At 36.9% G+C, this 13,888-nt stretch overlaps 2 protein-coding genes and 1 pseudogene across 2 annotated transcripts; 2 read left to right on the forward strand and 1 right to left on the reverse strand.

The window, feature by feature from the left end:
• The first annotated feature begins 2,400 nt into the window (after positions 1-2,400).
• Positions 2,401-5,213, forward strand: LOC129891867 (G-type lectin S-receptor-like serine/threonine-protein kinase SD2-5). Its single transcript, XM_055967340.1, has 2 exons — positions 2,401-2,667; positions 2,717-5,213. Exons 1-2 carry the CDS (start codon positions 2,401-2,403, stop codon positions 5,003-5,005), a joined length of 2,556 nt encoding a protein of 851 aa, XP_055823315.1. The 3' UTR covers positions 5,006-5,213.
• Positions 5,214-5,692: 479 nt separating this feature from the next.
• On the reverse strand, positions 5,693-6,382 carry LOC129891868 (probable receptor-like protein kinase At5g20050; annotated as a pseudogene).
• An 891-nt stretch (positions 6,383-7,273) lies between these two features.
• On the forward strand, positions 7,274-7,674 carry LOC129891869 (probable histone H2A.3). Its single transcript, XM_055967341.1, has 2 exons — positions 7,274-7,462; positions 7,534-7,674. The coding sequence occupies exons 1-2, from the start codon at positions 7,274-7,276 to the stop codon at positions 7,672-7,674; spliced, it is 330 nt and encodes a 109-aa protein (XP_055823316.1).
• Positions 7,675-13,888: the final 6,214 nt, after the last annotated feature.

Below are 13,888 nucleotides of genomic sequence, written 5' to 3' on the forward strand. Positions count from 1 at the left end.
CAAGCACAGCAGCAAGGAAGACCGTAGCTCCGGCACTGACACGTTTGGCATTTCCATCTTAGAGGAATCTGGCGATACGACCAACTGGGAAATGGAGACCGACTTTGCTGTTGTGGGAACGAGACTATTTTGCAACATCGGAACCAAGGGTTTTTCCTTTACCAGTCATTTGTTATTTTTCCTCTATTGCAGAAAAAAGAAGTTTTGCTTTTTGATCGCCGGAAACGAGAGAAAAGTGAATTGTTGTGTGTATGTGAGTTCCTAAGGCAATACGACTTTGATATTTATAGCCCACAGGAGTTATAACCCAGCCAATGAGAAGACAATCACGAGGATTGAACTTATACGCCGTTGGATAAAAGAGAAAATCAACGGTGGATAATGATGCTGACACATTTAACCACTTTCAAGAATTCTGATGAGTTTGTTGCCAAAAAAAAAGATTATGATTGATTATTGCCCCAAAAAAAGGATTATGATGAGTTTGTGGCCAAAAAAAGTGATTATGATGAGTTTGTTGCCCCAAAAAAAGAAGGATTATGATGAGTTTCTTTTTGGCAACAAATTAATCAAAATCCTTTTTCTTTTTGGCAAAAAAGTCATCATAATCCTTGAAAGAAGTTAAATGTGTCAGCATCATTATCTATCGTTGATTTGTTCTTTCATCCAACGGCGTATGAGTTCAATCCTCGTGATTGTCTTCTCATTGGATGGGCTATAATTCTTGTGGACTATAAAATATCAAAGTCGGATTGCCTTAGGAACTCACATACACAACAATTCACTTCTCTCTCATTTCCATCAATTAAAAAGCAAAACATCTTCTTTTATTTGCAATAGAGGAAAAATAACAAATGGCTGGTAAAGGGAAAACCCTTGGTTCCGTTATTGAAAAAAAGTTTCGTGTTAAAATTGACAAGATTTTAGATAAATTAATGTAGCAACTTGGTAGGTTAAAGTTAGACGAAAGTTTGGTAAACTTGGTAGGTGAAAGTTAGGTGAAAGTTTGATAAACTTTGGCATCTTGACACAATATGATGTCATGGAAGACATCAAGAGCAAGAATTTATTCATATAAATAGGTAACTCTTGATTCATTTGTAACATACCTCTCATCACATTTCTCACTCATCTTCTCATATTCTAAGGCATTTGTAAAATACATTAGAAGAGTAGAGAATTGATAGAGCAATTCTCTTAGATGTATTTGGATCTCTCCCCTTTTTTGTTAATATTAAGGCAGTTGTTCTCTGGTGGACGTAGGATCATTTTGATCCAAACCACGTTAAATATTTTTGTTCTTCCTCATTCTTTATATTTTCTCGTTTCCGCTAACAATTGTTATGAGAGCCAAGGTTCTATCCGAGTATGATCTGTGGTTGCAGCACACTCTAAACTTCCACATCAGAAAAGAATTACTTTGGTTTCCTATATTTCCAAATACATTGTAGTAGAAGAGGAAGAACGATTAACAATGAGTTCCATGATGTTTAAAATTGATAGATTTAATGGGAGCAACAACTTCAATATCTGAAAAATCTAGATGATGGCGTTACTGCGGAGGAAAGGTTCAATCCATGCTATTGACGGAAAGTACCCCGATACCATATCACTCTTCGACAAGGAGAAGATTGAAGGAGTTGCATTGAGTCCAATCCAACTGTCCCATGCACCTAACGTACTTTGTGAAGTGAGTATAAGTACCGAGGAGACGACCAAACAGTTATGGGATAGGCTGAAAGGGCTTTACTAGGACTAGTCGGTTACAACAAGGATGTTGTTACAACGACGTCTTCATACATTTAAGATGGAGTCAGGTACCTTGTTGCAAGACCATCTAGATGCATTCAATAAACTTGTGATGGACTTACAAATTGTCAGAATTAAGCAGGATGAAGAGACACTTGCATGTGCTTTGCTATTTTCATTAACTTCAAAATATCGTGATATTGAAAATTCAATGATGTATAGCAAGGCGCCTATCACTCTCTAGAAAGTGCGGCAAGCACTTAACTCTTGTGATGTGCTGAGGCATTTTGAAGGAGACAAAGATGATGAAGCTAGTGGGCTCTTTGTGAGAGACCGTAGTAGCCAACAGGGAAGGAGAAAATCAAAGCACAAATCAAAGTCTTGTGTGAACAAGAAGAATACAGAGTGTTGGGGCTGTCATAAGAAAGGACACTTTGAACGAGATTGTCCTATGTCAAAGTCCAAAGAAAAGGTGAGTGCATCCATTGTTGAGCAGGTATATAATTCTGATGATGAATATATACTCTAATAACATCATGCAGCAGTGGAGTCTATGACAACAAGTGGGTGTTAGACTCTAGTTGTACTATGCATATGATATTTCGAAGAGATTAATTCAGTAGCTATGAGACAAGTGGAGGAACTGTTGTAATGGACAATAATGCAACTTGTAAAATAGTTAGCATTGGTTTAATTCGGGTTCGCTTCTATGATGGAATCGTGAGGACTATTAAAGAAGCCCGTCATGTTCCTGATCTGAAGAAGAATTTGATCTCCCTAGGTACTCTAGATAAACAAGGCTACAAGTACATGAGCGAGGGAGGTACAATAAAGGTGGCTAAAGGTTCTTTAGTCATGCTCAAGGCCAAGCTGGAGGATGGCCTCTACACACTAGCAGGAAGCACCATTTTTGGATCTGTTCATCATTTATGTCCACTTTTTGTCATTCAGGTTTGCTTCTTCCCAGATTTCATCGTACCTAAATGGCAGTTTTTTGAATTCTACTGCTGGACTTTCCACTTCTTGGACCAACAGGATGTTTTGGTATCTTGCAGATTCCACATATGGCTTATCTCTATTCACACCTATTCTTTTGAGTGGAAATAATGGAACTAAGTACCACTTCTGTGGCTTCTACTGCAGTGACCAAAGTGTCGAATGCCTTCTCGGTATCTTCTTTGCATTCCCTGATGTCACCTCTAGTGAGAGAAAGTATATGGATCCCCAGTCTGTTTCTGTCTTAAAAATGAGAGAGATGGGGAATCTCGTGCTATTTGACAAAGCCGATCGCACAATTTGGCAGTCTTTCGATCATACTACAGATTCTTTACCCCCGGGTCAGAATTTGGTTTCTGGGAGGAAGCTCATAGCAAGTGTTTCATCAACCAATCGGAGTCTAGGTTTGCTTTCTCTTGCTATTCTCAATGGAACTTGGGCCACTTACATCGATTCCGATTCACCTCAGTTTTACTATGCTTCAAGTAATCCGGATAGTAGTACTTATTTCAGTTTTGATGGTCAAACACTTACTGCTCAGCAAGACCCTCCTACAGCAGCAGCTCAATTCATGAAGCTTGAGCCTGATGGACATTTACTGGTATACCAATGGGATGAGGACACACTTGATTGGAAAGTCATATCTGATGTTTTGATTAATATATATGCCGGGAAATGTGGGTACCCAATGGTGTGTAACAGCCAATGTAGTTGTCCGCCAGAGCAAAATTTCTTCAGGCCATTAGATGACAGGAAAAACATTGTTGGATGTTCACAGCTGACACCCATTTACTGCAACTCTTCGCAGTATCATAGTTTTGAAGAGCTCAAAAATACCACATATTTTTCATTTGAGTTCAGTCATGAACTAATTTCGAGCATATTTCGGTTTGAGGGGGAAAAGTTGGAAGATTGCAAAATGGCCTGTCTGACAAACTGTTTCTGCAAAGCTGTTGTCTTCCAATATGATTCGGATGGGGCTACAAGTGGGAGCTGTTTATTACTGAATGAAGTCTTTTCTCTCATAGACACCGAGAACGGGATGTACGAGAGAGTATTTCTTAAGGTGCAGAATTCCTCAGAAACACAGAATCAGTCTCGAACCATTTCTGGAGGAAAAAAATCAAGACCTTACATAGTGATAATAGGATCTACTCTTGCAGCTTTCTTTGGGATAATTTTAAGTATCGCTGCTTACTTTGTTATATTCAAAAAGAGGACACATGATTCCAGAAAGGCTGGGGATTTTCTGGATCTCGAACCAATGTTACCGGGAATGCTAATTCGGTTCTCTTACAATGAGTTAAGAATAATAACTGAAGATTTCAGTAGAAAGCTCGGGGAAGGAGGATTTGGCTCGGTATATGAAGGAACACTGAGTAATGGAACCAAAATAGCTGTGAAGCATCTGGATGGTCTAGGTCATATGATGGAATCATTCTTAACAGAAGTAAAGATAGTCGGTGGCATTCACCACGTCAATCTGGTAAAACTCATTGGATTTTGTGCTGAAAATACCCAAAGGCTTCTGATCTATGAACACATGGTAAATGGATCATTAGATAGGTGGATTTATCAGAAAAATCAAGAAAATGGGCTTACATGGCATGCAAGGCGAAGGATAATAACAGATATTGCCAAAGGGTTAGCTTATCTTCATGATGAATGCAGCCAGAAGATAATTCATTTGGACATCAAACCACAAAACATACTTTTAGACCAAGGTTTCAATGCTAAGATCTCTGATTTTTGGCTGTCGAAACTGATTGAGAAAGACAAAAGCAAAGTTGTAACTAGGATGAGAGGAACACCAGAGTATTTGGCCCCTGAATGGTTGAGGTCGGTAATCACTGAGAAAGTAGACGTGTATGCCTTTGGAATTGTGCTCTTGGAAGTTCTCTGTGGGCGAAAGAATTTGGATTTGTCCCAGGCTGATGAAGATGTCCATTTGCTAAGTGTTTTTGAAATAAAAGCGGAGCAACAGCAGCTTATGGATATTGTTGACAAAAACAATGAGGATATGCAGATCCACAAAGAAGCAGTGACAGAAATGATGAGCATTGCTGCGTGGTGTCTACAGGGAGATTTCACCAAGAGGCCTTCCATGTTATTGGTGGTTAAGGCATTGGAAGGTTTTGTGTCTGTTGAAACAAACTTGGATTACGATTTCACAAGCCTACCTGAGGTTGCGGCAGACAACCAACAGAGGGAAGACACTATCAGTTTAATGTTGCCTTCAATTTTATCCGGACCAAGGTGAACAATGCTTCATCACCTGATCCATCTTTCTCTTTTACATACTGTTTCCCAAATTTTTCTTACCTCAGCTTTGACTTTGTTAGCATCGACATTTGGCTAACATGTAAACTATGTCATAATGTAAAAGGAAAACTAAAGTAGCTTTATTTTACTTGTATGTGGTATTTGTAGCTAAGAGTGTAATGCAATGTATATGGTACTTGTTCGAATTTTCTAATAGTTACTAATAGAGTTTTATTTTCTAATTTGCATCTTTGTGTATCACTACATCTTCATATGCAGCACATTTTATATTTCTGCGGTAAAACATCTTAGTTTCCATATCGTTAGATCTTCAAATATGTTTGTACATGTGCTCACTCCAAAGAAGAACACACTAAGACAATCAGACAACGATAAGAAAAATGAAAAATCCTAAACAGACTGAAAGATAGATGAATGAGAGCTAGGATAAAACGGAGGAGGCAATCCATTCAGCTATTTAGGGTTCTACTTTTCTGCATTATGTTTCTGAAATAGTATCGATATAATAAGGAATTATGAAAAACACAAAATGGCTTTTCTCAGCAAATAACAAATGATAGCTCAAAGGTATGGACATATGGTTGTGACTCATTAGCTAGTCAATCTTGATGATAAATACTACTTAGAATCACAAATCAAGTTGTAAAAATTGAAATTATACAATTTATAACAGAATGAAAGCAAGTGATGGAGGAGCAATTATGCAGTCACACTGTTGGAACTTAACCAGCAACTGTGATGGAAGTCGTAAACTGATACCAACCACAGCTTCCCTTTCTTGATTAGTTCCGGCAATTCTTCTTGTCATTGTTGGAAATGGCAAGCTGTAATCCAAGTCGGTTTCAGCAGCGACTAATCCCTGCAACACCTTAACTACCAACGACATGGAAGGCCTCTTAGTATAATCACTTTGTAAACACTATGCTGCAATCTTCATCATTTCCACAGCCTCTTTTCTATGTAGCTGCATGTCCTCATTGTTCTTGTCCACCATTTCCACGACTTGTGTCTCCACTGCCTTTCTCATGAACAAACTAAGCAAATGCATATCATCCTCATCTTGAAGACGATCCAAATTCTTTCGGCTGAAGATGATTTCCAAGATCACAACCCCTAAGCTATAAACATCTACTTTCTCAGTAATGACCTCATGTAACCATTCAGCTGCTAAATTGCCTGGTGTTCGTCTCATTGTTGTAACTATCTTACTTTCATCTTTCCCCACAAGCTTTGATAACCCAAAATCTGATACTTTGGCACTGAGATTATGATCAAGAAGAATGTTCTCAAGTTTAATATCCAAATGAATAATTTTGTTGTTACAATCTTCATGTAGGTAAGATGTTGAATACATGATAAGGTTTTCATATATATTAGATATGTTCGATTTAAATTATGATTTTTTGTGTGTATTTTCAACAGCTTATTACGTAGATAAGTTGGCCACTTAAAATATGTCATCTCCTTTCATTATACAGATTAGTCTTAAATAAGCCGTAAAACTTCAAGTATGTTCCAAAAAGGAACAAGGGCAGTCTTGCTTGGCGCGAAGGCTGCTGGTTCAAGAGTAGAGTACAGTACTAAAGGTCTTCTCTGACTTCAAAGCGATTAAGGATGATGTGTATAATTTAAGGAAATGACATATAGTGCGTAGTAAACTTATGTATGTAATTAACATTTGAGATCATACTAAAAGATAATTTTTAAAATTTGAATTGAAATATTAGATATTTAATCAGATATTCAGATATTCAAGTATTGGAGTATCTAAACAAAATTTTCTTATAAATTATTTAAAGGGCTATTAAAGCCAAATATCAAGGACAAAATTGCCTGCAAAAACTCTTTTGTCCAAATCCAAAACTCATCATAATCCTTTTTTTGGGGGGCACCAAACTCATCATAATACTTCTTTTTTTGGCGACAAACTCATCATAATCCCTTTTTTTGGCAACAAATTAATCGTAATCCTTTTATTTGTCAACAAAGTCATCATAATCCTTGAAAGAAATTAAATGTGTCAGCATCATTATCCATCGTTGATTTGTTCTTTCATCCAACGGCGTATATGAGTTCAATCCTCGTGATTGTCTTATCATTGGCTGGGTTATAACTCCTGTGGACTGTAAAATATCAAAGTCGGATTGCCTTAGGAACTCACATACACAACAATTCACTTCTCTCTCGTTTCCATCGATCAAAAAGCAAAACATCTTCTTTTTTTGCAATAGAGGAAAAATAACAAATGGCTGGTAAAGGAAAAGCCGTTGGTTCCGTTGCTGAAAAATATTCTCGTTCCCGTAGCAGCAAAGCCGGTGTCCAATTCCCAGTTGGTCGTATCACCAGGTTCCTCAAAGCCGAAAAGTATGCCAAACGTGTCGGTGCCAGATCTCCGGTCTTCCTTGCTATTGTGCTTGAGTACCTTGCAACTGAGGTGAATTTCGCTAATTTTTTTTTTTTGATATCTCAAGTTTCTAAATTTTACATATCTGTGATTGTTTGTAGGTGCTTGAATTAGCTGTATATGCAGCAAGGGATAACAAGAAGACGAGGATCATTCCAAGGCACATTCAGTTGGCTGTAAGGAATGATGATGAACTCAGCAAATTACTTGGAGATGTTATAAATTCTGGCTCAGCCAACTGAATGTGCCTTGGAATGATCCTTGTCTTGTTGTTATCCCTCGCCACATTCCTATCCAATTCAAGCACCTACAAACAATCAACAGATATATAAAATTCAAAAACTTGAGATATCAAAAATAAAAAATAGTAGAGAAATGCAACTCAGCTTCAAGGAACTCAAGCACAGCAGCAAGGAAGACCGTAGCTCCGGCACTGACAAGTTTGGCATACTTTCCATCTTTGAGGAATCTGGCGATACGACCAACTGGGAAATGGAGACCGACTTTGCTGTTGTGGGAACGAGACTATTTTGCAACATCGGAACCAAGGGTTTTTCCTTTACCAGTCATTTGTTATTTTTCCTCTATTGCAGAAAAAAGAAGTTTTGCTTTTTGATCGCCGGAAACGAGAGAAAAGTGAATTGTTGTGTGTATGTGAGTTCCTAAGGCAATCCGACTTTGATATTTATAGACCACAGGAGTTATAACCCAGCCAATGAGAAGACAATCACGAGGATTGAACTTATACGCTGTTGGATAAAAGAGAAAATCAACGGTGGATAATGATGCTGACACATTTAACCACTTTCAAGAATTATGATGACTTTGTTTCCAAAAAAAGGATTATGATTAATTATTGCCCCAAAAAAAGGATTATGATGAGTTTGTCGCCAAAAAAAGTGATTATGATGAGTTTGTTGCCCAAAAAAAGGAAGGATTATGATGAGTTTCTTCTTGGCAACAAATTAATCAAAATCCTTTTTCTTTTTGGCAAAAAAGTCATCATAATCCTTGAAAGAAGTTAAATGTGTCAGCATCATTATCTGTTGTTGATCTGTTCGTTCATCCAATGGCGTATGAGTTCAATCCTCGTGATTGTCTTCTCATTGGATGGGCTATAATTCTTATGGACTATAAAATATCAAAGTCGGATTGCCTTAGGAACTCACATACACAACAATTCACTTCTCTCTCATTTCCATCAATTAAAAAGCAAAACATCTTCTTTTATTTGCAATAGAGGAAAAGTAACAAATGGCTAGTAAAGGGAAAACCCTTGGTTCCGTTATTGAAAAAAAGTTTCGTGTTAAAATTGACAAGATTTTAGATAAATTAATGTAGCAACTTGGTAGGTTAAAGTTAGACGAAAGTTTGGTAAACTTGGTAGGTGAAAGTTAGGTGAAAGCTTGATAAACTTTGGCATCTCGACACAATATGATGTCATGGATGACATCAAGAGCAAGAATTTATTCATATAAATAGGTAACTCTTGATTCATTTGTAACATACCTCTCATCACATTTCTCACTCGTCTTCTCATATTCTAAGGCATTTGTAAAATACATTAGAAGAGTAGAGAATTGATAGAGAAATTCTCTTAGATGTATTTGGATCTCTCCCCTTTTTTGTTAATATTAAGGTAGTTGTTCTCTGGTGGACGTAGGATCATTCTGATCCAAACCACGTTAAATATTTTTGTTCTTCCTAATTCTTTATATTTTCTCATTTCCGCTAACAATTGTTATCAGAGCCAAGGTTCTGTTTGAGTATGCTCTGTGGTTGCAGCACAGTCTGAACTTCCACATCAGAAAAGAATTCAATGATGTATAGCAAGGCGCCTATCACTCTCTAGAAAGTGCGGCAAGAACTTAACTCTTGTGATGTGCTGAGGCATTTTGAAGGAGACAAAGTTGATGAAGCTAGTGGGCTCTTTGTGAGAGACCGTAGTAGCCAACAGGGAAGGAGAAAATCAAAGCACAAATCAAAGTCTTGTGTGAACAAGAAGAATGTAGAATGTTGGGGCTGTCGTAAGAAAGGACACTTTGAACGAGATTGTCCTATGTCAAAGTCCAAAGAAAAGGTGAGTGCATCCATTGTTGAGCAGGTACATAATTCTGATGATGAATATGTACTCTAATAACATCATGCAGTAGTGGAGTCTATGACAACAAGTGGGTGTTAGACTCTAGTTGTACTATGCATATGATATTTCGAAGAGATTAGTTCAGTAGCTATGAGACAAGTGGAGGAACTATTGTAATGGACAATACTGCAACTTGTAAAATAGTTAGCATTGGTTTAATTCGGGTTCTCTTCCATGATGGAATCGTGAGGACTATTAAAGAAGCCCGTCATGTTCCTGATCTGAAGAAGAATTTGATCTCCCTGGGTACTCTAGATAAACAAGGCTACAAGTACATGAGCGAGGGAGGTACAATAAAGGTGGCTAAAGGTTCTTTAGTCATGCTCAAGGCCAAGCTGGAGGATGGCCTCTACACACTAGTAGGAAGCACCATTGTTGGATCTGTTAATGCATCTACAATGCAACAGTTATCTGGCGATGACAAGGAAAGATTATTGTACATGATACTGGGCCATATGAGCGCATGATGACCGAAGATGTTGAGGAAGCATAACCTTTTGAACAATGAGAAGATCAGCACACTTGAATTTTATGAGCATTGCGTCTTATGGAAGTAGAAGAAGGTCAGTTTTAGCACTAGGAAGCCCAAGACGGGAGGAGTGTTAGACTTATCCATTCAGATTTATGTGGTCCCTCTTAGCTTCCATCAAAGAGAGAAAAGAGGTGTCTTCTCACATTCATTGATGATTTTTCACGAAAAGTTTGGGTGCGTTTCTTGAAGGCAAAATGTGATGCTTTTGAAGTATTTAAAGAATGGAAGATTTTGGTGGAGAATGACAAAATCAAGTATCTTCGCACAGATAATGGCTTGGAGTTTTGCAGTGAAGAGTTCACTAATTTCTGCAAGGCTCATGGGATCGCAAGATATAAGACGGTCAGACACACACAACAACAGAATGGAGTTGCCGAGAGAATGAACAGAACTCTTGTTTAGAAGGCTCGTTATATGCTCTTACAAGCCAAAATGTCCAAAGTGTGTTGGGCTGAAGCAGTTCACACTACTTCTCATATTGTCAGTCGATCTCCAGCATCAGCGATTAACGTTAAGACTACGAATGAGGTATGGTCAGGTAAACTCTCTAACTACTCATACCTACAAATATTTGGGCGTCCAGCTTATTATCATATTAATGAAGAAAAGCTTGAACCAAAGGCTAAAAAGGCCATATTCGTAGGATATGTAGATGGAGTAAAAGGGTACAAACTTTGGTGTTTGTCTTTACTCAAATTTGTAGTTAGTTGAGATGTTACCTTTGATGGATCCTCTGTACTTGATCCTCGTAAAGTTTTTGTGAAGTCGGGGGGAGATATCGGTGGAGCATATCAAGAAAAAGGATAAAGAGACTCAAGTTGATGAGTCAAAAGATCCAGATCTTGAAGAACTTGTTGTCAATGAACCATACACAATTGCGAAGGGAAGGGACAAAAGGCAGGTAGGAAACTGAAACGACTTATAAAGCAAGCAAATTTGATTGCACATGCTTTCGTAGCTGCAAAAGAAGAGATTAAAGACCTCGAGCCCTCCTAGTATGTTGAAGCAACTTATTGCAAAGAAGCTACACAATGACAGTTAGCCATGATGGAAGAGATGGAGTCTCTTCATAAAAATGAGACATGAGTCTTAGTTGAAAGGTCAAAAGAAAAGAGGATAGTTGGATGCAAATGGATCTAAAGAAAGAAAGAGGTATTCCAAAAGTGGAAGATGCTAGGTTCAAGGCTAGATTGGTTGTAAAGGGTTTCAGTCAGAAGGAGGGAATTGACTATAATGAGATCTTCTCTCTAGTCATGAAACATAGCTCAATTCGCGTGCTACTAGCATTGATTGCACAATTTGATTTGGAGCTTCAACAACTTGATGTCAAAACTGCTTTCTTACATGGTGATCTAGAAGAGACAATCTATATGGATCAAACTGAAGGTTTCCTAGCTGAGGGAAAAGAAGAACATATATGCCAATTGAAGAAGTCTTTGTATGGTTTGAAGCAATCCCTTAGACAGTGGTACAAAAGGTTTGATGCATTTATGACTACACATGGATTCTTGAGGAGTGCATATGATTGTTGTATGTATTACAAGAAAATGTCTAGTAACTCTATGATTTATTTACTGTTGTATGTTGATGATATGCTTATTGCTGCTAACAACATAACAAAGATAAATATTTTGAAGAAACTGTTGAGCAAGGAGTTTGACATGAAGGATTTGGGAGCTACAAAGAAAATTCTTGGAATGGAGATTTCAAGAGAAGATGGTGCTGTACATCTTTCTCAGAAGAGGTACATCGAAAAGGTTCTTGAGAGGTTCAATATACAAATGAGCAAGCCTATAAGTACACCATTAGATTCTCATTTTAAGCTTTCAGAGTTAAATTGCCTCAGTGTCACGACCCAAGCCTAGGGCCTAGACGTGACATGGCGAATGAGGAACCCGAAAGTACCTCAAACAAGCCTCTTAGCATTCTTTTAGCCTTTCATAGGTAATGATGATAAATAGACAAGCGGAAATCATAATAATAAATCTTCAACTTACATATGTCCAACAATACCTCTAACTATTAGATTTAATGGGGCTAAGACAAGTTCCTAGCTCACCCTCAATCATAATAGAAGAAATGCCATAATAAAATATCTTAACATATCATAAGCTAGAAAGACAAAGGAGTATTGTTCCCGGAACATGGGAACTCACCAAAAGTAGTCTTCAATGGAATATCAACTAGCCACGTGGAGGAGAACGAGGAGGAGCAGCGATCCCTACATGGTGATATCATGTAGGCAAAAGAGTATGCGTTAGTACTTTGAATGTACTAAGTATGTAAGGATGCATGAACATTGAGAAAATATTATAACATTTATGTAATATGGAACATAATGTAATACATGCATAATAAATCATATGGATATCCTTTAAAACATTGATTTTTGTGGGAAGCTAACCATAACCGACATTTAAGACCATGCGAGCTATTACATGGAATCCAACATAACCCCCTACGTTGGCCGGGGAGACTACTTGCCAGGTAGAACTCTGTCAATTTCATTCATTTCTTTAACTTTAACTTTAAGGGCTATTTATGGATCCATTAGCCTAAGCCTACAAGGGCTCCTATGTTGGCACATAGTTAATGAGACAAGGGGTTGCTACTAGGATTCCCTTACCGAATCCCACCTCAATGCCTCATTCGGTGCTAAGTCAATCCCACAGAATAGTTTAATACTTCAAAATATTCATAGTATATAACTTGAGAATTCAAACATCATATTCGGTAGAATAGCTCATTAAAACATTTGATAATTCAAATATGCAAGAATTGTCCTTATTGCATAAAGAATTCATCATTCATATTATTTCATCATTCTTTCATTTCATAAGACTCCCTTTTTTATCATAGATATTTCTTTCATAAACATTTATTTGGAGTCAAAGCTTTCAAGTCAAACTTTATTAAAAATATAGTAAAACTAGGTGGGTTCAAATCACTTCAACTTGCAAATATGTATGTAATTAAATATACATAAATACTTTAAAAATCATTAATTAAAAATCATGCTTTAAACAACCCACCATGAATTTCAAGAACCTTTAAATAGATAAATAGAGGAATTACTTGCAAACTATAAATTCATATATATAAAATTACGTTGTATCAAAATAGAGCAATAATCATTAGTTTAACCATGATTCATACTATTAAGTAAAAATAAGAATTAACATAAGAAAATATTACTTAAAATCAAGATATTTAATTGAAAGAGTTTTTGGACTACATGGATGGAAGAATTCATGGATAAACACCACATAACTTAGAGTAAAGCTTAAAGAAAATAAATATAATTTATCATATAATCAAAATAATTTAGACATGAGAGTGGAAGGAATACTCTCATTGAAATCTTACATACCTGGAAACCGAAGCTTTAGTTGGTACCGGAAGACTTAATGAACACTCTTGAGTCCTAGCTTCTCTCCTTGCCGGAATGTTTTGTGTACTACCCGGAATATATGAATCACCGGAATAGTATTTCTTCACTACTAAGAACTAAAACTATATTTGAGAATGTGTATAGAGAGAAGATTTGCTTGAGAAAGCTTGATGAATAAAATAAGGAAATAAGGTGGGTATTTATAGGTGGAAAAGATGACCTAACAATAAATAAAATAATTATAAATAAAAATCTGAAAATTTAGTGGAATATATTGATGTCATGGATGATGTTAAATGGAGGACAATTTATGTCATGAGTGATGTCAAATGTATCTAGATCTTTCTATGGTAGGTGAAATGAGTTATCTTTGACAGAATACTCTTTTTG

The sequence above is a fragment of the Solanum dulcamara genome, chromosome 6 (genome assembly GCF_947179165.1).
Source record: "Solanum dulcamara chromosome 6, daSolDulc1.2, whole genome shotgun sequence".
NCBI classification, from domain to species: Eukaryota; Viridiplantae; Streptophyta; class Magnoliopsida; order Solanales; family Solanaceae; genus Solanum; species Solanum dulcamara.

What these genes read in the sequence shown, in the direction of transcription:
- LOC129891867 (XM_055967340.1), top strand. Translation starts at nt 2,401, where the DNA reads ATGGACAATAATGCAACTTGTAAAATAGTTAGCATTGGTTTAATTCGG. An exon ending in GAAGCACCATTTTTGGATCT is followed by an intron (nt 2,668 to 2,716) that starts GTTCATCATTTA and finishes GCTTCTTCCCAG; the next exon opens with ATTTCATCGTACCTAAATGG.
- LOC129891869 (XM_055967341.1), top strand. Translation starts at nt 7,274, where the DNA reads ATGGCTGGTAAAGGAAAAGCCGTTGGTTCCGTTGCTGAAAAATATTCT. An exon ending in TTGAGTACCTTGCAACTGAG is followed by an intron (nt 7,463 to 7,533) that starts GTGAATTTCGCT and finishes GATTGTTTGTAG; the next exon opens with GTGCTTGAATTAGCTGTATA.